This window comes from Podarcis bocagei (assembly GCF_964188305.1).
Source record: "Podarcis bocagei genome assembly, chromosome: 13".
NCBI lineage: Eukaryota > Metazoa > Chordata > Lepidosauria > Squamata > Lacertidae > Podarcis > Podarcis bocagei.
Genome location: NC_138138.1, coordinates 25,595,741 through 25,619,115, shown reverse-complemented (window position 1 = coordinate 25,619,115; position 23,375 = coordinate 25,595,741). Strand labels below are relative to the sequence as shown.

At 45.8% G+C, this 23,375-nt stretch overlaps 1 protein-coding gene across 5 annotated transcripts in view; it reads right to left on the bottom strand.

Moving 5' to 3' along the window:
- The window catches only part of LOC308571108 (acid-sensing ion channel 2), a 403,467-nt gene that overhangs the window by 60,688 nt on the left and 319,404 nt on the right, over positions 1–23,375 (bottom strand). For all 5 annotated transcript variants that reach the window (XR_014001279.1, XR_014001280.1, XM_081166502.1 and 2 more), the window contains one exon: positions 6,557–6,707. Coding sequence is in view for 3 of the 5 variants with exons in the window: in XM_081166502.1 (XP_081022628.1) it covers positions 6,557–6,707 (151 nt within the window). In the remaining 2 variants the exon portion in view is untranslated. The remainder of the gene's footprint in view (positions 1–6,556; positions 6,708–23,375) is intronic.

Below are 23,375 nucleotides of genomic sequence, written 5' to 3'. Positions count from 1 at the left end.
CTGATTTAGATAACCTTTTCCTGCCCTGGAATAAGGAAGGATCCCTACTGCTCCCAAGGGAAGTGGAGGGATCCTGAGGCCGTAAGAGAAGATTGGTGGGAGAAGGAGTGCCAAGCCAAAGTATGACTCAGTGGAAAGAGGGATCGGCTAAAGGGCAAAACAGCTTTGGTAATGGCTGCATTTGTTCAAGTACACAGGAGAGGCCGCCCCTTGAAGCTGGAACAAATCATTTTCACCGGAATACAATCAAGACAGCTGAAACCCAACTGACCTTTGCAGAACCCTTTGTTCCTAGAGAGATGGCTTTCAGAAGAGGTTTAGACAAATTCGTAGAAGAGAGGTCTATCAGTGACCACTACCTGTCATGGCTAAAATAGGCTTCTGTGCTTAGCAGCAGGGCACCTCAGAATACCAAATTGTAGGCGCAAAGTGTAACAAAAAGGGAAAGACTCAGGAGAGCCTGCTGCTTACGCCCCTTCCTTGCACACCTGTCTTGCAGAGTAGGCCAATTGTGCTTCCCAAGTATATAGTAGAGTTGCCACCACTTCCTATCGCCCTTCCCGCCCCCTTCAGGCATGAAGAATTTGGAGGAGGCTCAAAGCAGTTGCTTTCCAAGGGGCTCTGAGTCAGTCCACCCTGCACTTCTTGGGCCAAATTTCCCGCTCCTTTCTGGGATATGTAGGGCTAGCTTCCAGCTGTTTGTCTCACCCTGGAGATCAAAACAGCTTCCTCATTTCCCTGTCAGACCTATCCAGTCTCTCATATAGAACAGAACTAGGTGCTGGTCTTTTGCAACCCTGACCTGATCCTAAACTCCAGCAGTATGAAGCCAAATTGATCTAGACAAATGGGGTTTGCAAGAACCCTGAGGTTGGCAAACACACACACTCCAGACCCCAATGGCCAAGATTTTTTTAAAAAAAACTTTATTTAGAATAGAATCATAGAGTTAGAAGGGACCCTGAGGATCATCTAGTCCAACCCCCTGCAATGAAGGAATATGCAGCTGTCCCATAAAGGATTCAAACTTGCAACCTTGGCATTATCAGCACCATGCAATAGAAGGAAAGAAAGAAGGCAATGAACAAGGGGAAGACTGAAATCCATTGGAGTTCTGTGGATCCTCATCTACACTAATAACTTTTTGGCATCCACCTGTCTCTGGAGATACCTGACAGAACATGGGATCTTTTGCACACAAAACATGTGCTCTAACGCTGAGTTATGGTTCTTTCCCTGCTGATCACCCTCTCCTCTGTGATTTGTAATCCCCTTTTAAAAGCTATCTAAGCCAGGTACCATTACCACATCTTCATAAAACCCTGCTGCGACCTGAGTTTTCTTTATGCTGTGCTTGTGAGCAACGAAATGCATGTCTCTGAAAGGTCTTCAGTTTGCGGGGAGCCTTGGATAAACCCTTTGATCAGGCTGGTTCCCTATGGGAGGTTGCCTTTGCCTGCTCTTGATGGGGACTCCCCTGCTCAGCGCCTGAGGGCCCCAGTCCTGCCACTCATCACCTGGCCCAGGGCGGGGCCTGATGGGAACTATAAAGGACTGCTATAAAGGACTGCTGCCACCACTGCTGCTGCTGGGCAGAGAGGGCTCTGTTTTGTTTAGTTTTTGTTTTTTTGTTTAAATTGCTGTTATTTTTTAAACTGTGATATTAATGCTGTATTCTTAGTTTTAGATTTTGATTTATGTGGGAATTGTTTCCCATTTGGTTGTGTATTTTTTGATGTGATTTATGACTTTTGTAATTATGTAAATCTTGTCATGCTGTAAACCACCTTGAGCCTTGTTTTTTTAACTGTGGAAAGGCGGCTTACAAATAAAAAATGATGATGATGAAGGGGCTATACTCTCTATGACTGAGTGGGTACACAGCTTGGGGGTACTTCTGGCTCCTTTACTGAGGCTCAGTTGGCCTTGGGGCCACAGAGTGCCTTCCTTCAGCTTTGGCTGGTGGCCCAGCTGCACCCCTATCTGGACAGGGATAGCCTAACTTTTGTCACCTATGCTCTAGTAACCTCTATCTTAGATTGCTGCAACATGTTATATGTAGGGCTGCATCTGAAAACAGTTCTGAAACTTCAGCTGGTGCAGAATTCATCAGCCACGTTGTTCACCAGGGCAAAATGGTTTAAGCATATTACACCAATCCTGGCCCGACTGCACTGGCTGCCAATTAGATTCAGGAACCATTTTGATTCCCAGCTTTCACCCCTAAGTCTCCACCACTGTGGGGTGCTTGCCTCACAGCTCAGTGTTCTGCAACCCTGGGCCCTTAGACTTTGTTAGACAACAAGAGACCATTGGCTATGCTGGCTCAGGATGGTCACAGTTGCAATCCAACATCTGGGCAGCCAAGGTGTGCATTGGAGGATCATTGGTTGGATACGTGTGGGGGCCACATGATGAGGGACAGCCAATGGGGTGCCCTCCAGATGTTGTTGGACTCAAGCTCCCATAATGCCTGACCACTGGCCCATGGTAGCTGGGTCGGATAAGAGTTCAACAACATCTGGGGGACAGCTTACTACCCCTGCCTTAAGTTTCGTGTGGGAGGGGGGGTGCCCACCTGTTCCTCTCCTGCATTGAAGGGCCAACAGCAGGGCAAGTCTTCAACCAGCCCGAAGTGACTCATTTCTGTGGTTGCTGGGCTATTGACAGAAGAGGGGGAACATCCCTGACCTTTTCTCTTTGGGAAAACACAGCTAATTGCCTGTGTTTCTCCATTCATTAGGAAAAGGTCCAAGACGCAACGAGATGAGAAAACATTTGCATGCTCTCCTCTGGGTGACATCTCTTCTTGTCCTCAGTGAAGGTCAAGGGCAACCAGGGTTGGCTTGGAGACAAGCTTTCAAGCTAACACATTCCTCCCCCTCCTCCCCCCAGGGTTTATTTATCCTTCTGGCTGCTGGCACTTTTAAGGATGTTATTCATCCAGTAGGACTTTTTATGTTCCCAGAAACATAAATCAGGAACCTTGTCACTTTTTTACGGCCACGACTAAATATTGCTACCTGGTAATGCAGCCTCTTAACAGCATTTAGAAGAGAGCCACGTCCTTCCTTTTGTAAGGGCTGTTGGCGCCTTGGCTGAGGTTGTTTTATGGAGGAGTTTAATAGAGGAGCCCAACATGAAGTCCTACTTAGAAAGGAGGGAGCTGCCACAGAGATTTACAAGCTAAAGGCTAGCTTCTACTGGCAGGGAGAGGTGGAAGACTCCACTCAGTTTACGCAGCGGAGGAGGGTTCTGGCAAAGCTATGTGTCTCATATCCACACTAACATACACACACTATCCCAATAAAAATGCTGCATGAAGAAAACAGGGATTCTCTGTAATGGATTAATTATGGAAATTTAGCATCTGTGAACCACTTATCATTGCAAGTTTTGGTCAAGCAAAATTAAGGCCCTTGGCTTTCCTCACCTTTCTGGCAATCTCTATATCCTTGATCATTACACATTACTTTCCTTGAACACCTGAGATGTGTTCACAGCACAGTTCTGTAGGCAAACAACATAGACACATCCATGTCTGTTTTGAAGAATGACTGGAAAGCCGCAACACTTGTTAAGCAAAGTCCCCCTTGAACACTGATCTTTTACAATGATACTTGATACCTGCAGTTATATATATACTTCTTTGATTAGAGGGTTGAATATCATCTTGATCTCCCCATGTCTGGTTTAAAGAGGAGGTGGAGAGATGCAAAATACGTTGCAATACAATACCTGAAGCCAAATCAACTAGTCTTTGCATTACTTTTTTTTCTAATTTTGCCTGTCATGGAGGAAGTATCGGCCTCATAAGGCAACAAAGGGATGCTCCAAACACTGGAAACAGCATCAGTTGCACTTCTGAGATTTCAGCAGGCGTTGCTTACACACTTCTTAGCATATCTGTACAACCACAGGATTAGAAACTTACGTGTCTTTTTAAGGAAGCAGAGAGCCTTGGGAAACATAATTCTGCCCAATTTGATATATTTGATGAGGGAGAGATTCATTACGTCAGGGAGGCAAGTAACCCTTTTCAGCAGAAAGGTCATATTTCCTTGAGGGCAACCTTCCAGAGGTGCGTGAGGCAAAACAGGTGGAGCAACAGATAGGACTGTTACCTTTGCATAGCAGGCTACATTCCAGATGAGCTAAAGTCAAGAGATTTCTACAAACACACATTTTTCTAAAGCAGTCCTTAGCATTCTTTATCAACAACCCATAAAGCGGACAAATATTATTCTCTCCATTTTGCAGACAGAGGTGGAACATGGGCTGCGACTGAGAAAACAGCCCTAAGGTGGGTTAATGGCAGAGGTAAGATTTCAACTGGGACGTTCAAGCCACAAGAGACTAGCAGACAGTGAGGTTTTTTTGTCACCCCAAAGCCCCAGTGATTTCACTTTTATTCTTTTTTAAACAAAAAAAGGGGCTGTATCTAACTAGGTTCTATTCATGCCTAACTGTTGGTAGATATGTCCATTAATTTCAATGAGTTTACACCAGGGAGGTCCTGATAGGGAACATCTTAGTGCTGCCAATCACAGTTGGGCTCACTGTCAGCACCGGTCAGCGAGCCCTGCTTGCAAAACAGGAATTGGGAGCTCACCTGAAGCTCCCAATTGTTTCTCTGGAGCCACACCCTTACCTATTCCACAAATGACATCACATATGACTTCAGGTGTACGGCAGGTGGTTGTGGTTGAGAGAAAATGGCCTCATGGGTCAAATTGAGAGCCATTCCATGCCTGATTAGGCATGGAGGTCAGAGGTTCCCTTCCCCTGAACTACAATTCCCATCGGCCCCAGCCAGCATAGCCAATGCTTAGGGATAACAGGAGTTATAGTCCAAACCCTGAGGGCATGAGGCTGGGGAGGCCTGCTGTCACTTATGCTTCAGGGAGAGTTTAAATCTGCATCCTTGACCCTTGCTTTCTTTCTATGGTCAACTATAAAAATGTTTTTTGGGGGTGGGTGGGTGAGGAAGGCCTTAGTTTTTAGATACCAGCCCCAGCCTGAGTGGATTTCATACCAAAAATCCACTTCGGTATTTTTATGCTAATATTTGGACATCCTCGACTCCTTTTTATCTTGTGCGCCAAGAGCCAAATTAGGTGTTGCTATGGCAACCAATATAGCTGATCCTCATTATTAGTGTGTGTGTGTGTGTTTGGATAGTACCCAACAGGCTCGGCCTGTTTCAAAGCTTTGATATGCTGTTCAGCAGTGGGGCGGGCGGGCTGCCCTGAGATATAGATTTGCTTCAGCTGTGGCAATTCTGGCCCTTTAACCTGGCAGGATTCTTTTGCTAAGCCGTGTTCGGAGAATGCTCTCAGGAGAGTCGCCTGCTGGGACTGAGTGCTGGGGAAAGTTCATCGCCTCAGCCTTAAAGAGGTAGCAAGTGCCTGGAGCCGCGGGAAGCGAGTAGGGCCTTCCTCAACAGCAAGCTGCTCAGGCTGAGGAAGGGATGTCAATCTTGGAGAGCCAGAAGAAGAAGAGGAGTTTGGATTTGATATCCCGCTTTATCACTACCCGAAGGAGTCTCAAAGCAGCTAACATTCTCCTTTCCCTTCCTCCCCCACAACAAGCACTCTGTGAGGTGAGTGGGGCTGAGAGACTTCAAAGAAGCGTGACTGGCCCAAGGTCACCCAGCAGCTGCATGTGGAGGAGCGGAGACGCGAACCCGGTTCCCCAGATTACGAGTCTATCGCTCTTAACCACTACACCACACTGGCTCAGAAGCAGACACTTGCATGGGATTGGTCCTCTGTGAACACCTGACTCCCAGGAGCCATAGGCTCAGTCTCCTCCAAGTTGCAGATCTCTCCTCCAAGCCAGGTGCCAAGGCAGGGGTAACCAACACAGAGCCTTCTAGATGTTTCTAGACTACAACTCTCATCACCCTTGACCACTGGCCATGCTGGCTGAGGCTGATGGGAAATGGAGTCCGCCAGCACCTGGAGAGCAGCACATTGGCTTTTCTCGGTGTAAGGAATAGGGGATTGGTGCGTGAGCTGCACAGTGGCCGAAATCTTGCCAAATCTTGGTTTGAGCAGCAAAGCCTGCTCTAAAGCAACAAAGGACATGGGAGGGGGCTACCCAAGAAGTTGAACAGTGGCTTAGAAATAAGTGTCTGACAGCCTTGGGACGAATTTGGCAATGAAAATCTGCTGAATGTGCTTTGGATCTGATAAAAACGCTACCGGCAGGAAGTTAATACAGCAGGGTATGCAGAGGCCCAATAATAAATCCACGAAATTTGATCTTCGTACTGATACAGATGAAGATGTTCCGGAGCTGTCAGACAAGGCCAAGGAACCTGTCATGGCTAGGGGCAGTTCTTTAGGGCCGAAAGGGCAAAAAATTGACATGCCTAATTGATGAAGATGGGGACTCAGACCAGTATGTAGATAAAACCCTATTTCTGATCTTGGTGAGCCACATGTGGAGGCTTTCCACAACTGAAGAGTGTGGTAACGTGCTATAAATGAATAAATGGGTAGATGAAGAACCTGACAATCAGACAGGCAAACACAATGAGTCTTCTCCTTACCTGTTTCTCCCCATATTGGCAAGTACTCATCCTGCTGAATGTCCAGCATTATCTCCAGGCCATTGCCTGTCCCACCCTTGAATGTGGTCAACAGAGGATGCCCATCTTCTCCTGAGTTAAACATGTAGCACTTCCCATATTTCGTAAACACCTAAGAAAACACAGAGAGGAAGAAAGATATTCAGTGACACTGTTGGTGGCCTATAGGTCCCAAAAAACCTGATTCTACAAAGAACTGCCTCAGCAATTGATTTGCAGGGGAGGCACCTGTATAGCTCCCTTCCAACTCTACAATTACAGTGGTACCTTGGTTTTTGAATGGCTTGGCTTCCGAACAAATAGGCTCCCAAACGCTGCAAACCCAGAAGTGGATGTTCCAGTTTGCAAATGTTTTTGGGAAGCCAAATGTCCAACATGGCTTCCGTGGCTTCTGACTGAATGCAGAAAGCTCCTGCAGCCAATCGGAAGCCACGCCTTGGTTTTCGAACGGTTCTGGGAGTCAAACGGACTCCCGGAACGGATTTAGCTTGACAACCAAGGTGCTACCACTGTATCTGAAAACTGGCTTTAGCCTTGAACAGGAGCACTCTGTGGGTGTGGGTGTGTTACACACAACAACATTTTATCGCAAGTCCCATTTGTGGAGTTTTTACATTCAAGACAGTTTTGCTACACAGTACAGGCATATCTCTGTATTTTTCCATCGCTGCTTATTTCTACCTTCTCCCAAATGTACCACCTCTTAAGCATTTCTAAAATCACACCTTCCGCTGGGGCTTCCACATGTTATTTTCTTTTGTGGAAGGCACTTGACTGAGGTAAACTAATTACTCATGTGTTTCCTCAGCACCATTGATTTGACAGATCCCTTGTGTTTCTGGCGAATCTGTGAACACCTCGGTTATTTCATGAGAAACATCTTTCAAAGTTTGGGGAGTTAGGCAGTGCTATTTTCCTAGAAAAAGAGGTGCCAGAATTCACCATAAATGGTGCCTACCTAAGAGGTTCCAGAATTGAGTTCTGGGTGAAATAAAGCCCTGGGGTTAGGGTTTCTAAAGTAGAGACAAAAAGCAGCAGCAGCAGCAGCAACCAGATCTCTCTATATGGAGGTGCCACTCATACTTGAGTAAAAGGGAGTCTGTCACATAGCACCCTAAAAGACCTCTGGAAGCAGAGAAATCCATCAAAGAAGGAGAGATATGATGTGGCAGCTGCTACGGGTGGGGGGGGGGGCTGAGCTGCTGTAGACTCTCAGGTCTTTGACCCTGACCCTGCTTCCATCTCAAAAAGGACACACCAGAAACGTGGGAAGCGTCTCAAGCCTGGACGTCACATTTCCACCAGGCTATTGTTTACCTCCCAACAAACAAAACAGCGGCTTATGCTCCTGAACTCCAGAAGCATTCTCCATATCAACACATACGTAAGTCTTAATATCCTTTTCAATTGCTGCCTCACCACGCTGCGGAGAAGAGAGTCTGGGGAAGAAGGAAAAGATTTCACAGCACAAAGGGTTGGGTCCTCCTTAACGAGGCTGTTTGCGATTTCCCTCAGCCACTGAGACAAAAAAGGCTGTTTAACAAGTCTCTTGGCTTCTCTGGATCCGCACCCCAACCAAGCCAAGCCAGAAAGATCCTTTTTGCACACTTTACGTAGCAATTGAGCCCTGCTGCAGCTGAAGCGTTGTTTCCTGCAGTAAATGCATAAAGCGTGAAGGGTAGACTTGTGCCTGAACACTTGGGGAGGGGGGGGGGAGAGAGATGCGCTACAGAGCCCCAATTGGCCATGGCTCTTCGGCGCGTGTCCACTATATGTTTAGCAACGCATGCCTGCCCTTCACGCACAAGTTGCACAAGTTTCCCTTGCAGATTTCTCTCTCAATCTGTTTCTTGTCTGTCAGGGCCATGTGTGTTCTGTGAGATTAAAAAGGAACACCTTCAAAGACCAAAATCCCGCACCAAATATGTTGGATTTTGCCAGCCTGCACTTAGTATGCAAATCAGGTACATTGGCATATATTTTTTTCTTGGTTTGAAAACATGATTCTACGGCCCTTCACCGTAAACATAATTTATTCTGCTTCACCTAGTGACTAGGTGGGACTGTTAGGATTCTTGCTCCGTGCTTGCAGTCATGGGATTGTTGTCTATCACATGACAGTGTATGTTTTCATTCCAAATAGTGGGAAGTGACAGAGACAGGGTGTTTGGTATTACTGTGTTTCCGTGATGTAGGACTATTGTCCTTTGTTCTTTCTCTTTGCTGTCTGATGAGAAAGAGGAAGGAGCTAAGTCAGAATGCTCCGAGTGTATTATATGTAAATAAACATAGTTTAGCCAAAATGCTGTGCTACTGAGTTGTGTTACACAAACTGCTAACACTCCGCAGGATCCTAAGTGTGCTAATGCCACTTGGTATCAGTCGCTGGGATGCTTTGGCTGGAGAAAGCTTTAGAAGCTCCCGACCGACCAGGAGGGAGAGAACATGCCAGTCAGGCATGTGTCTCTACCAGGGTCCTACACTTGAGTAGGACGAGCCTAACATGGACAAGGAGTTGTGGGGGGTAGGCACTGAAACTTTATCCCTTGGCCACTGAAATCTTGTTCAGCTTTAATGAGAGTATGGGTTTGGAATTGCACACATACCTTCAAGCACACACACACACACACACACACACACACACACATATGTGCTTGAAAGCTGCTTAAATAAATAATGGCAGACAGAGAAAAGCTGAGATTCTCAAGAAGTCATATTTTATGGTTCCCTGCCTCTCATCCAAAAAGCTCCTGCTTTAGCAAAAAAATATGTAACATTATATTCTGATGTATGCTTGATCCAGGAAACCCCATAGATTCCTAGAGAACCCTTTCCAACTTGACTTATCCTACAGCTCTTATAAATCAGTCACAAGGTTTTTCTATATATTGCAGAAGATTCTGAGGTCACATACTGGGTTTTAGTCTCTGTTGGGTCCCTGCTGGTCAGGCCTGTTGAACCTAAATGCTGCATTCCACAAACGGACAACAAGCCAGAACATACCCAACACCCCTGTCCCTCCCACCCCGTGGATGGACAAATGTGGAATTTGTCCCCCTATGAGGGGAATAGGGGTCTTTAAACAACTCTCAGCACCCTTAACAAATTATATTTCCCAGGATCCTTTGAGGGGAAGCCATTACTGTTTAAAGTGGTATCATAGCACTTTACAAGTTTGGTGGAGGTGGAGCCTGTTTTTGTATTATGAGACCACTTGTCGACATTTGCCCAATCCACATTTGTCTCCTATTCCCCTCATAGAGCTACAGTTACTTGAGCGGCTTAATTATCCATCCCTCTGAACTCTGAGAAGTGAAGCTCTGTGAGGGGGATATGGGCTTAAGGACATATTTTGTCACGGTCTTTGCTCAAAGACAATAAGGGGATTGAAGATGGCAATTACGAGCATCAGCACTGGATGCTGTGGTGGCACTGAGGATGCTTCCCTCTCTGAAGCGAAAGTGTTACCACAACTCCAGGCTGAGATCTTGAGAAAAAAGCCCACCCCTGGTTTTCCTAACATAGGTTTAGTCTTCATTCTAGGCAATTAGCACTTTGGGGAAACATCCACGACTACAGTGATTTGTTTAATTTACAACCCCATGCATGTCTTAGCTGTTCAGAGCCTGACCGCTAGAATTTCTTCAACTGCTGCCTGAATATTAGCTCCGTATTTCTTTTTAAATACCCACTCAAGCAATGCTAAATTGTGCTGATGGTAGGAGAGGTGATTTAGCACACCTCTAAAGGGCCCTCTATAGCAATCAGCAGTCAAACAAAGCCTTCTGCTGATTTGCTGTTGTGGAAAGCGGCCCCTTGTTTTCCCAGACATCCCAAGTAGGTGAATGTAAGGCTCCTTGTTTTCCAGACATCCCTACAGACTGGATGGGGTGGAGGATGGAAGCTCAACCACTTCTGTTCAGGAACAACCTCACTCATTCTTTCTTTTCTATTCCCTCTCCATTCAGGGAAGAGGAAGTGCAAACATGCCCTGAAAGCACACATCAAGACCAAAAACTCCCTCTGAAGAAGTGGGTATGTAATTTGAAGGCACTTCTGGATTCTTTGCTGTCACTTGAGGCTCTGGTGGCCTCGGTGGCACAGAGTGCCTTCCATCAGCTTTGGCTGGTGTCCCAGCTGCGCCCCTATCTCAACAGGGATAGCCTAACGTCTGTCATCTGTGCTCTGGTAACATCTAGGTTAGATTACTGTAATGTGTTATATGTAGGGCTGTCTCTGAAGACGGTTCAGAAACTGCAGCTGGTGCAGAATTTGGTGACCAGGTTGCTCACCAGGGCACGATGGTTTGAGCATGTTACACGAATCCTGGCTTGACTGCACTGGCTGCTGATTAGTTGCCAGGCCTAATTCAAAGCATTGGTTTTGACTTATAAAGCCTTAAATGGCTCGGGACTACAGTACCTCAAGAACCACCTCTCCCCATATGAACCAACTCAGATCCTGCAATTATCATCTGAGGCCTTTCTTTGTGTGCCTCTTCCACAAGATGTTCAGAGGATGGCAATACAAGAATGGGCCTTTTCTGTGGTGGCTTCCTGTTTAGTGAATGCTCTCCCCAAGGAGGCTCACCTGGCTCCTTTATTATATATCTTTAGGTACCAGGCTTTGGCTGATTAAACATTGTAAGTTTACATTGTATGTTAGGTAACACTGTAACCAGAGCTTTGGCTGATTAAACATTGTATGGCATTTTAACTGTATTTGTGGGAGGCAGGTGATTGGTTTGTTCTTGTTTCTCTATGTATTTTGTGTTTTTTCGTTTTGTACTGCCCTGTGATCTTCAAATGAAGGCCAGCATACTTACTTACTTACTAGATAAGATAAGATAAGATAAGATAAGATAGATAAGATAAAATAAGATAAGACGTCCCCCCCTTTCAAATCCAGATGTTTGGCCGGTGATTATGATTACTCAGAGAGGAAGAAAATGCACTCTGAATTATTTTTTATTTATTAAAATTTATATGACTCTTGTCTTTTGGGTAGAAAAGCCCCCTTTCTCTCTTCGCCACAAATGGCTAGGCAGAAGGTGGAACATGGCAACAGACTGGTGGCCCCAGCTATTCAAGAAGCAGTCGGGGGGACTGTTTCCTTCTGCTCCAGAAAACCACTGGAGAGCTGGCAGAAAATGGCCCTTCTGGCAGTGGAACAGGCTCTGTTATCCCTCATGAAAGAGTCTGTATTTTACAGCCACTTGTCTGGAGTGCTGGACTAGGTTTCAGGCAAAACAATCTTAATGGCAGCCCACGCCTCTCTTTGCCTCAGGCACTGTCTGAGGCCTTGATGAGCTCTTACTTAAACAAAGCTCGCTTCGTAGGCAACAACATCCTTTCCGACAAAACCCAAAAAGGATCTATAATTGATTCAGACGCAACATCCCATAGTTCCTTGACAAGTCCCCCCAAGGGCCGGTTCAATCACACACACACACACACACACCCTGTAAACACACCCCCTTCCACAACTTTATGGGCTCTGCTGCTCTCCACATCTCTGACCTCATCATGTCTGTCATGTTCTGGAGATTAAACCTGCCATTTTGAATCCTTGATAATATTGGGCTTGGCAGACACCCCACACAGCTAGGTCAAAGATAAATACGAACTCAAGCACCGCACTGTGGGGAAATTGACAACTGCGCTTCCTAGAAAAGTCTGTTTTGTGGGGTGGGGGGAAAGACTTTATTACTCCACATCAGCACTTTCTAGCTTTTATGACTGTCAAAGCCAGCCAGCGTACAAGGGCACTGAACAAGGAATAGGGTTGCATAAAACCCCTCTCTTCTAGGAAATTAAACTGGATATATTGAACTGTGGCAAAACAGGTTGGTCACACGTCCTAAACCACTTGTACCCAGAAGACCATGTTAGCTTTGTTCTCATAAAAGTTCTCTTTCACAAGCCCAGTGCTAGTACAGTGCATTGGCCACTATTCAAGGTGCTACAGTGGTGCCCCGCAAGACGAATGCCTCGCAAGACGAAAAACTCGCTAGACGAAAGGGTTTTCCGTTTTTGCGTTGCTTCGCTAGACGAATTTCCCTATGGGCTTGCTTCGCAAGATGAAAACGTCTTGCGCTTTTTTTTTAAAGCTGCTTGAAGAGGCGCAGTTGCGATGGACCGTGCTTCGCAAGACGAAAAACATCGCAAGACGAAGAGACTCGCGGAACGAATTCTTTCCGTCTTGCGAGGCACCACTGTACTTTTAATCCACAAAGCCATAAATTTTATGACACAAAGTAAGAGCTAAAACACCTTGGGGACACAAAGATTACCCTAACCGAGGTTTGCTGGAAGAAACCTGAACACTATACCGCAGCTAGAATGCTGCTGTATGATGCTGTCGAGCGAAGTGATAACCTTTTGCAGGTTTATACAACTAAGAGCCAGAGGTGTTTATTCAATGACTTCTGGTGGCTGGTGACTACTGGCTACTATATTTATTCCACCTAAGTACGTACGAACAGTTCTGCCTATGGAAAGCCCACAAGTAGGACTCCAGCCTTATCCCATCCTGTGGTTTCCAGCAGCTGTTATTCAGAAGCACACTGCCTCCAACTGTGGAGGCCGAGTATAGCATTCATTGCTAGTAGCTATTGATAGCCTTATCCTTCATTAAGTTTGTCTAATCCAGTGTTTCCCAACCTTTTTTGGGCAAAGGCACACTTGTTTCATGAAAAAAATCTCGAGGCACACCACCATGCCAGATGGGGAAAGGTCACTTTTTACTTATTCACTTTTTGAATAATAAGAATTATACGTCATGGGGGGGGCAGGATTTTAGAGATGTTTAGGTGGGGCATGGCCCAAAAAAAGGTTGGGAACCACTGTTCTAGAGCAAGTAAGAAAGCTACCCCAGAGGGGGAAGGGTGGATTGAAAAAGTGGAATGAGGACAAGAGCCTATTCTTGCCAGGCTGCTGCTACACCCACTGGTCTTCCAATTGATCCAAATTGGGTCGCAGTGCCAAGTGCAACCGTGCAAACTATATGGCCAAAGATTTAAGAAGCTGGTCCCCCAAGTGCAATGTGTTTGGGTTCAATGTGGAAAAAGTTGACAGCGGCGGGTCTGCACTTGGAGGGCAGGAGCTCTCCAAGCTTTCCAAGGCAGGGATCGACGCCGGGAACTGATGTGCCTGGGATCCTTTTCGTGCAAAAACACACCTACACTCTGCCCGCTGAGTCACGACGCGGAAGCCTCTGTGGTTGTTTGATGCTTGTTCAGCATTTGGCGGTCATTCTGGGGGGTTGGGGGGTGTCTGGAAGAGGGGCAGCCCCCCGCCAAGCCCCTCGAGGCCCCGTCTCGGCTGCCCCTCGCCTCCTTCCCACGGCTCCCGGGGCTCCTTCCAGAGAACAGGAAGGCCCGCGACCTGGGGCGTGTGTATCCCCCCCGAGTCTCGGGCGCCTTCCTCACCCGTTCAGCGGGGGTCCCAGGGGCTCACAGGCGTCGGTTTCCCCCTCCGGGACAAGGCGCAGGACTCCCGCCAGGTCCGCCCGGCACTCCCAGGAGCAGGCGGCCGACAGGCGGCCAGCGGGCGCAAAGGGGCCTCCAGCGGCGGGAGCTTTTGCGAGGCCAGCTACCGCCGCCAGGCTGCTGCCGCTCGCCATGGCAAGCAGGAAGCCCCCGGGCTCTGGGCGCCGAGAGAATGCTACGCGGCGGGACCATACGCGGGCAGCAGAGAAGAAGAAGGGCGGCGGGAGAGGGGCGGTTCTCGAGGGGGGAACTCAGCTTCCCAAGATCGCGGGGCTCACCGGACGGTTCTTCCCCGCAGGAACTTCCGCCCTTCCGCAGCTTCAACCGTAGACGTATTAGCATATGATAGGATGAAAGCTGGCCATAGAGAAAAGGCGAAGTTTGGCTGTCCGCAGCCTGGATTCCCGGGTTTCTTTCTACGTTACAGCCCCGTGACGTCAGCGCCACGCAGGCAGTCAGACGGCGAGAGCCCCGCGCTGGGCGGCCTCTCCTCGCCGCCGCCGCCCCGCCTCCCGCCTCGCCTGCCTCCGTCCCACGGCACACCAGGCAACGTCTCGCGGCACACTAGTGTGCCGCGGAACACCGGTTGGGAAACACTGGTCTAATCCTCTTTTAAAGCTATCGAAGTTGGTGGCCATCACTGCCAATTCCACAGTTTAACCAAGCACTATGTAAAGTAGTACTTTCTTCTGTCTGTCCTTAATCTTCCAGCACCCAACCTCATTGAATGCCCTCAAGTTCCAGTGTTATGAGAGAGGGAGAACTCTTCTCTATCCACTTTCTCCATGCCACGCACAGTTTCATAATACTTCTATCATGTCACCTCTTACTCACCTTTTCCCTAAACTAAAAAGCCCGAAATACTGCAACCTTTCATCACAGGGGGATTTATTCACTCCCTTCATCATTTTGGTTGCCATTTTTTGAAACTTTTCCCAACTCTACAATATCCTTTCTGAGGTGAGGCAACCATAATGGTACACAGTATTCAGGAGTGCCATCTGCTAGGGGCTGAGCCTTTTGGCCCCCCATACTTTTGAGGAGGGTGCCACTCCTCCCCCCAAAAAGTCCAAAGCCTTCCTGAGGAGGCCAAGCATGGAGCCAAGTGTGGCACGGCTTCAGTCTCCTCCTGCTGCCATGGAGGAGGCTGGAAGCAGCAGGAGAAGGTGCAACCATTGAAGCTGTGCTGCTGCTGTGCTTCCACTGAGCTCAGCTCTGCCTCTGACATGTACCACATTGTGACATCACACATGCGATATCATGTGCCGCATGCCACCAGGCCGGCCCCCCTTCTTATTTGGAAGCTGGCATGTGTGACTGTTTTCCAAATGCAGTTGCACAATAGATATGTATAATGGCGTTATGGTATCGGCAGAAAACGCAAGGTGAACTGACAGCACCACCATCTCCAGCTTCTGTAGCTAATGCAGATTTGCACAGTGTCCCTCCTTCTCACATCAGAAGGATTTAAGGACAGACTATACAGTTTACAAAGTGGGAGCTTTCTATATATGCCCATTATGGAGCAGAATTGGGGAAGAATAATAAAACTTAAAAGTATATTGGGAACCTAGGTGCACTTTGGAAGAAGAGGCATGAAAGGCATGTTTAATTAAGTGGCTTCATTTTGTTGCTTGCTTGCTTGCTTGCCCTCCTTTGTTTCCTAAAAGGATTTATGATCTTTGGGAAATTAGATTACGAGTCCTTTGGGGATAGTAAGGACAAGTCCTTGATGACATTATAGCATCCTGCCCTGAACTAGAGAAGAAGGTAGGCTGCAAGTATAATAAATATACAAGGAAATGTTTAATAGCTGCTCAGATCTTTAGACAGAGACCTGGACTACCTCACATCTGAGGAATAGGAGGATGCTCAGAAGTCAATGCCACCAATCTATTATTTCCAGGCATGAGTGAAGCTGAGTTAGGTCTCTGGCTTGACATTTTTGCAGGCTCTTCCTCACAGCAGAGAAGGGAATTGATCCCTCCTGAGAGAAGACCTGAGCAGGAGGCTGTGCCTGTAACCTATTTGCTAATTGGGGAACCCAGGCCTGGGTCATGGTGCCATTCTGAGCAAGCTACACTTAATCTAACAAGGCGACCTTCTATGGGACTATCGTTTTCTGCCTTCACAAAATGTCAGAGGTCAGAGTGACGGACATTTGCTTAAGGGTTTCTTACAGCAGCCTCTGCTGATCCTCTGCTTTGAGGCTCTTTGCAAACCTGATTGATGGCAAAGACCTTCAAGGGAAAGAGGTTTAACATTTTAGAGAGCAGTTTTATAAACGGATTCAATTATACATGGCCCAGCGTGCAGATGAAAGCAAAGCATGCCCACCACGCAGGTCACAGTTTTAATCCAGAAATGTGAGATGGGGAGGGTTCACCCTGCTTTTCATAAGTTCAAAGATGTCTTGGTTTTGATGAAAACATGGAAGCTATCCAAGAACCAGAGATGGGCTATTGAGAGGTCATCCAACCCAGGCCACCATTGATGGTCAGCAAGATTCTGAAGACTTAAAATCAAGTGGATTTCTAAGGGTTGGCTCATACACAACACACACACACACACACACACGTATATACATCAAATGAGTACTGTTCATATGATGACTGGCAGCTGAATGGGTGAACTGATCCCATTTGAAAAAAACACTGTGATGTGAAACGTTATCTGTGTCACTATTCCTGCAATACTGTATTTACACATACATAAAAGTTAGCTGGTTATATCGTTTCCATCTAGTTGATATATGTTCATGTGTGAAACAGCCCCAAGACAGGACTTTGTAAGCCTGTTTCTTCTACTCACTGTTCGGCACAGTTGCTTTGCTAGGCTCTTCCAACACTCGTGTTAGGACCATGGCTACATACCGTGCACTACAAAGTAACAGAATCAAGGTTCAACATTAAGGCATTTCAAGCTTGCCCCAAGAAATGCTGAATTTCCTATAACCTGTGTATGTTAAACTGCCAGAAAATGTAGTTATCAGCACCAATAACTGGGAAGATTTGAGATATTATAGTCAAATGAGGACAAATGTGCATTTTGCAATGAAATATGAAAGCAGGATTTTTATTTTATTTTTTCTGAGAAAGTAATTTCAGTTCTAAAGGAAACCGAAGGGAGGTGGGTTACGGATTGTCAGGAACAACACAATCTTGCTTTTAAGGAGCTTTAGCCAACAACAGAAGCAACTGGGAAGTCACAGAGAAAACACCTAGTGAGGTACGTAGGGTAAAAATTCAACTCTAATATGATGCTTAAAGAATCTAATTGGGAAGCCATTTTCTTACCTAACTATCTATAGAATTCTAGCAGCTACCTTGCTGAGATTCAAACCAAAGTTTCGGACATCAATAGGTATCAGCAACTCTCCCAGTTTTGGTTTCTTAATTTTCCATGCTTTCCATTTCTCCACCTTTCCTCATCAGTTTGTGAATTATTTTAACAAGCAAGTCCTCTTGAAGATTCAGCAGCATTTCAGTGCTAATTTATACACACATGCATGTATTTCTGCAAAATATACACATTTTTGCAAGCAATTTCCCTGGTTTTAATGCATTTTTGTATGCTATTTTCAGTAATATATCCATTTTTTATCCACACTTTACCCAAGTATATGCACTTTTGTACAAGTTCCTTGACAGGAGAACTGAATTGCATATTTTTTATCGAAAGTGCAAATTAGGTAGGGTCGCCTGTAAATGTGAACTGAATGAAATTCCTCCCCCATCCCAAGATATAACCAATCATAACTCAGACGGACTCTGCTAGATTTGAAAAGTCCACTAAGAAAGGGTTTTCTCATTTACATGTAGTTCACATCATCCCAGATTTTGAGGCCAAAAAGCAATAATTTGAAATGGTACTATATACGGTAAATAAATCCAATTTCTAAGTTATGATTTCTATCAGAGCCAAAAAAAAAAGTACTCTTGAGAGTAGATTAAGGTGGGGAAAATTACACCCAACCTGCTTTATTCAGTCAGTTAAAAGTCAGAATGAAAGAAGAATGACTTGACTAAGCTTCCAAAAGTCACAGGAGGCAACTGCTTGGAGTGTTCTGTTTCATAACCTCAAGCTGCCAGTGACCAGCTCGCGTGCTCCTGCAATGTGCCAAGCTATTAGCCCCATGCTACAAGCGGCTGCTTGCAGTTCAGCATTCTCAGTTGGCACCTTCCAAAGCCCAGCTGCCAGCGTTCTCCAAGCTGCCACACAGACGACTGTCACACCAAAGGTGATGACGATACCACACTGCCATCCTTGGAGCTTGGACTTGGTTAGAATTCAACATTTGGGGGCCCAGATCTGAACACCAAGAAGTGCTTTCTACAGCCAAGGCATTGCAAAATAGTAAATCACCCAAATCCAAAATGTAGATTTTCATGGCCTAAGTCAGTGGTTTTCAACCAGTGTGCTGTGGCACCCTGGGGTGCCTTGAAAAATTATCAGGGGTGCCGCGGGCAGCACTGGCCTATGTTGCTCTTTCCTCCCATCCTTCCTCTGATTTCCTATTGCTGTTGGAAATGGTTAGACAAGTCCCAGGCCAATGTGGGGCAGTGTGAGGAGGCACCTCTCTTTGGGGGAAAGCAGCTTAGAGACCAGCGGTGGCAACAGCAGCTGCTCCGAAGGAGAGGGGAGAGGAGAGGAGGCTGAATGAACCCTCCACATGGGATGTCGTTTGAGAAAGGGTGAAAGGCTGCCAGCTCTGCGGGCAAGGGGTGATGTATCTAGGCTCCTGAGCCCCACAAGGGTGCCACAGGAAAAAATGTAGTTGGTCAAGGGAGCTGTGGACTCAAAAAAGTTGAAAACCTTTGGCCTAATTTTACATCAATTTCCCTCAAATGTTTCAAAATCTAGTTGGCACATGACCTCCGATTATCTTTTGATTCTAATCGGCTTCTTTGGCAACCAATCATCTTATCAGGGTAGGCGCTCAGCAACAAACTTTCTTCTGCTAACCCCCTGAATGTGATGGGTGTTGAGAGCTGAGAACACTGCCCTGAATAGCAAACACCTTGAGATTAATCCTTTAAAATGGAGATCAAGTCCATTCTCTTTTTTCAGTGAGCTATTTTCTATGCAAATGAAGTTCCAAGGATCCTGAGCTTGTTCTGTAATTAGTGTCAAGTTAATTAAAAAAGAAAGCCTTTAACAGGTGTTCATTTCACATTTGGTGAAGGGACGTTGAAGCCTGCCCATCACTGTTGCCTGTCTCCCGTACAGATTTGGAAGTGAAAAATGTGGGATGAATTATTACTAGAGCAGTCAAGTACAACATTTTCCTGTTGGAGACACAGGGGAATGTGGCTCCAGACAGGGACGACTTCCTGTCCCACCTGCTCTGGAGCTTCCTCCCCCTGTGTGTGATCAGGTAGATGGGCGTGACCCTAGCTGACCAGATAAAAGGACTGGCCACGCAACCATCTCTCTCTTAAAAAATTATAACTAAAATTTGTCCTCCAAGAGATAAGCAGCTCAGTCCTGTGGCTGGCTTGGGGTCTCCTGCTAACCTGGACAGAACGAAGGAGCAGTGGGGAAAGGTCAGTCTCACACAAACCAAAAGTGAATTCCAGAAACCCAGGCAATACAGCAAAAGATTCTGGGACACTCTCAGCATGCGCAGGATGCTTGGTGAGGGCAAAAGCAAAGGGCCACCATGAACTTGCATGCTTCTTTCAACCAGAAACCAGATTGAATGTTGCTGCCCTAGATAGATGCTTAGTTTGCAAGTATGATTCTGCGAGCCCTGTCAAAAGTCTGGAGCAGGACACCCTTTACCTACAGGGGGGGGGAATATCTTTGACACTGGCCTACCAAGACTCTTATTTCTTTATCACTATATAAAAACAGTGCCAGGTGCCAGGAAATGCTGTACAAAATACCATGGGAGCCAGTGACAAAATGGCTGCCATGTGGGCATAGCAAGATTCAAAATGGCTGCCATCCAGGTGTGGCATAACACAAAATGGCTGCCCTATCTAAAAGAGCAGGAAAAAGGGCAAGGTCATGAAAAGGGGTGGAAATTCCCGCCCCTCCCCATGAATGAGAAAAAAGACACCGACATAAGTCACCACTGTGCTCACTTCACACAGAGAAAGTATTTGTATCTCTACTCTGTTCAGAACAGAAGAAAGTATGCATGCTTAATTCTGGCATTCAATGAAATGTGGGCATGTCTGGGGTGGGGTGGGGTGGGGACTTCTTTAATGTAGAAGGAGCCAAGTCATTGCAAACGGGAACCAAGCAGGAAGAGCAAACAGTCTCTTGTGCATTGTGGATTGTAGAGGGAGGACTGGCAGACATGCTGGAGCTCAAGGGCTTCAAGTTGGCAGCGCTGTGCGATCCTTGACCTGAGGAGCTTACAATCCACATTTCCACAGTGAGGGAGACAATAGGCAAATGGGAGGGATGGGAGGAAAGAAAGAAAGAGACGAGAGCAACTGTCTGAACAGCAACAAGGACACTGACTTTTATATACTTTGCTTTCATCCCCAACAAAATAAAACCTAAGGGGTTTAGTCAAAGGCTCCGAAGAAGAGAGGAGTTTAGAGGACAGGCTTTAAAAGAAAGAGGGAGGGAGGGAGGGAGGGAGGGGTGGTGGTGGTCATGGAAAGTGTTGGCAGGTAAGGGCAAAAGAGTAAGAGTAAGACAAGCCCACAGTATGCTTTGATGGGAAAGACAAAGAGGAGTTTCTGCTGGATTCTTCCCACACAGTGCTTTCCCCCCCAGGAAAAATAGGTGCCGGAACTCACCATGAAGTTGTTACAGTAAGTTGCAGGGTGACTTGGGGCAGCCCTGAACAGATGCCAGTTTGACAACAGCCGAATTCACCACCCACAGAGGTGCTAAAAACTACGGCAAAATTGTGAGATCTTCTGCGCTGTGCAAGATCTCAGGTGAAATCTTCCCGAAAATGGATGCAATATTGCCCTAAATCGGTGCCGCTGCTGGCAGATGGGGCGGGGTGCCTGCAGGACTGCTGAATGGGAGTTTTTGGTGTTTTTTTTTAATCATATTTTTATTTGCTTTTTTCCAGGTTCCAGATTCAAATACATCATTAATAGCAGAACAAAAGCATTTTTACAGAAAGAAAAGAAAAGAATTAAAAAGAAAATATTCATCTTTCCAAAACATTTTTTCATGATCTACTGGACTTCCCCACATCTTCCGCACCCTGCATTATTTACAATAAAAATAACAGCAAATTGTATCCTTGTTTCATGCGTTTTTTGTACTTTCATCTAATTTAAATTTTAGGTTTAGAGTACTTATTGTTAAATCACCTTTTATTTTTTCATCAATCCTAAAAAGGTTTTACTCTAAACTTTGGTCTTTTCATAGTTATAACTTAATTTCCACCATTTTCAAATTTTATTTGCTAAAGCTAATTCTTCCAAAACTTCTCAACATTCGCAAATTCTCAACATTCATATAACTTATAGTGTTTTTGTAAATAGTCCTTAAATTTTTTCCAGTCCTCTTCTATTGTTTCTTCTCCCAGATCTCGGATTCTGCCAGTCATTTCAGCCAACTCCATGTAGTCCATCAGTTGCGTATGCCACTCTTCCAGCGTGGGTAACTCCTGTGACTTCCAATGTTTGGCAATAAGAATTCTTGCTGCTGTAGTTGCATATAAGAAAAAGGTTCTATCCTTCTTTATCACCCTCTGGCCGACTATGCCCAGGAGAAAGGCCTCTGGTTTCTTGTGGAAGGTATACTTAAATACCTTTTTTAACTCATTATAAATTGTTTCCCAAAAGGCCTTCACCCTCGGGCATGTCCATCAGAGGTGGAAGAACGTTCCTTCAGCCTCCTTACATTTCCAACATTTATTATCAGATAAATGATATATCTTTGCAAGCTTGACTGGGGTCATGTACCACCTGTATATCATCTTCATAATGTTTTCTTTCAAGGCATTACATGCTGTAAATTTTATACCGGTGGTCCATAACCTTTCCCAGTCTTCAAACATAATGTTGTACCCAATGTCTTGAGCCCATTTTATCATGGCTGATTTAACTGTCTCATCCTGTGTGTTCCATTTTAGCAGCAAGTTATACATTCTAGAAAGCACTTTAGTCTTTGGTTCAAGTAATTCTGTCTCTAATTTCGATTTTTCCACCTGGAAACCATTTTTTTTTGTCCTTTTTAAAAATCTCTTGAATTTGGGCATAATGTAACCAATCTCGCACCTTATTTTTTAATTTGTCTAAACTCTGCAACCTCCAACCGTCTCCAACTTTTTCTATTATCTCACAATACTTTGCCCAGCCAGCCTCCATATTCAGTCTTTTTCGGGCCTTTGCCTCCATTGGTGAGAGCCACCTCGGTGTTTTATTTTCAAGCAAATCCTTATATTTAGTCCAGACAATAAATAAAGCTCTCCTGACAATGTGGTTTTTAAACAGTCTGTGCAACTTTACCTTGTCGTACCACAAATATGCATGCCATCCAAAAGCATTATTGAACCCTTCCAGATCTAGGACACCAGTGTTTTCTAGTAAGAACCAATCTTTCAACCAGCAGAAAGATGCAGCTTCATAATATAACCTTAAGTTATATTATGAATGGGAGTTTTTGCAGCCTCACCCTGCCTAATGGCCCAGCCCCAAATTCACACACCCAGGTATGTATCATTCTGCCTTTATCCTCACAGCAACCCTGTGAGGTAGTCGAGGCTGGCAGGTGGTGACTTGCCCAAAGTCCATGTGAGCTGCATGAGAATATCACTCTGGCCTTTCTGTGTTAGGCCCAGGGCTTTTTCTCAGCCAGAAATCACAGAAACTCAGTTCCAGCACCTCTCTGGTGGGTGCCATTACCATTCTAAGAGAACGAGGGAGACATTCATGGTGAGTTCCATAACCTTTTTTTCTAGAAAAATAGCACCAATTAGGTCAAACTCTCTCCCTACTGCCACAGCTCAAGCCTTTTGTATCTCCTATAACCCATTCCCTCCCAACAGAGGGGAAGAGGTTTCGGTTAAAGAGTTTGTATGACTGCCTTGATAAAGCGCACCTTGATAAATTGGCACTCTAGGCTGCAAGCAGGAAAATGAAATTCAGCAAAGACAAATGTAAAGTATTACATGCTGGAAAAAGCAGACCAAATATATAAATAGGAAACTGGGGGATAGGACGGGTAGGACAGCAAGGAACTGGCTAGGCTCCAAAATAAGTGAGAAGGATTCAAAGGCTTAGGATTACTCACAAGTTCATTGTGAGAATCTTGCATTGTAATGCTGCTATGAAAAATACTGTTGGGATTTTGAGGGACAGGGAAGGG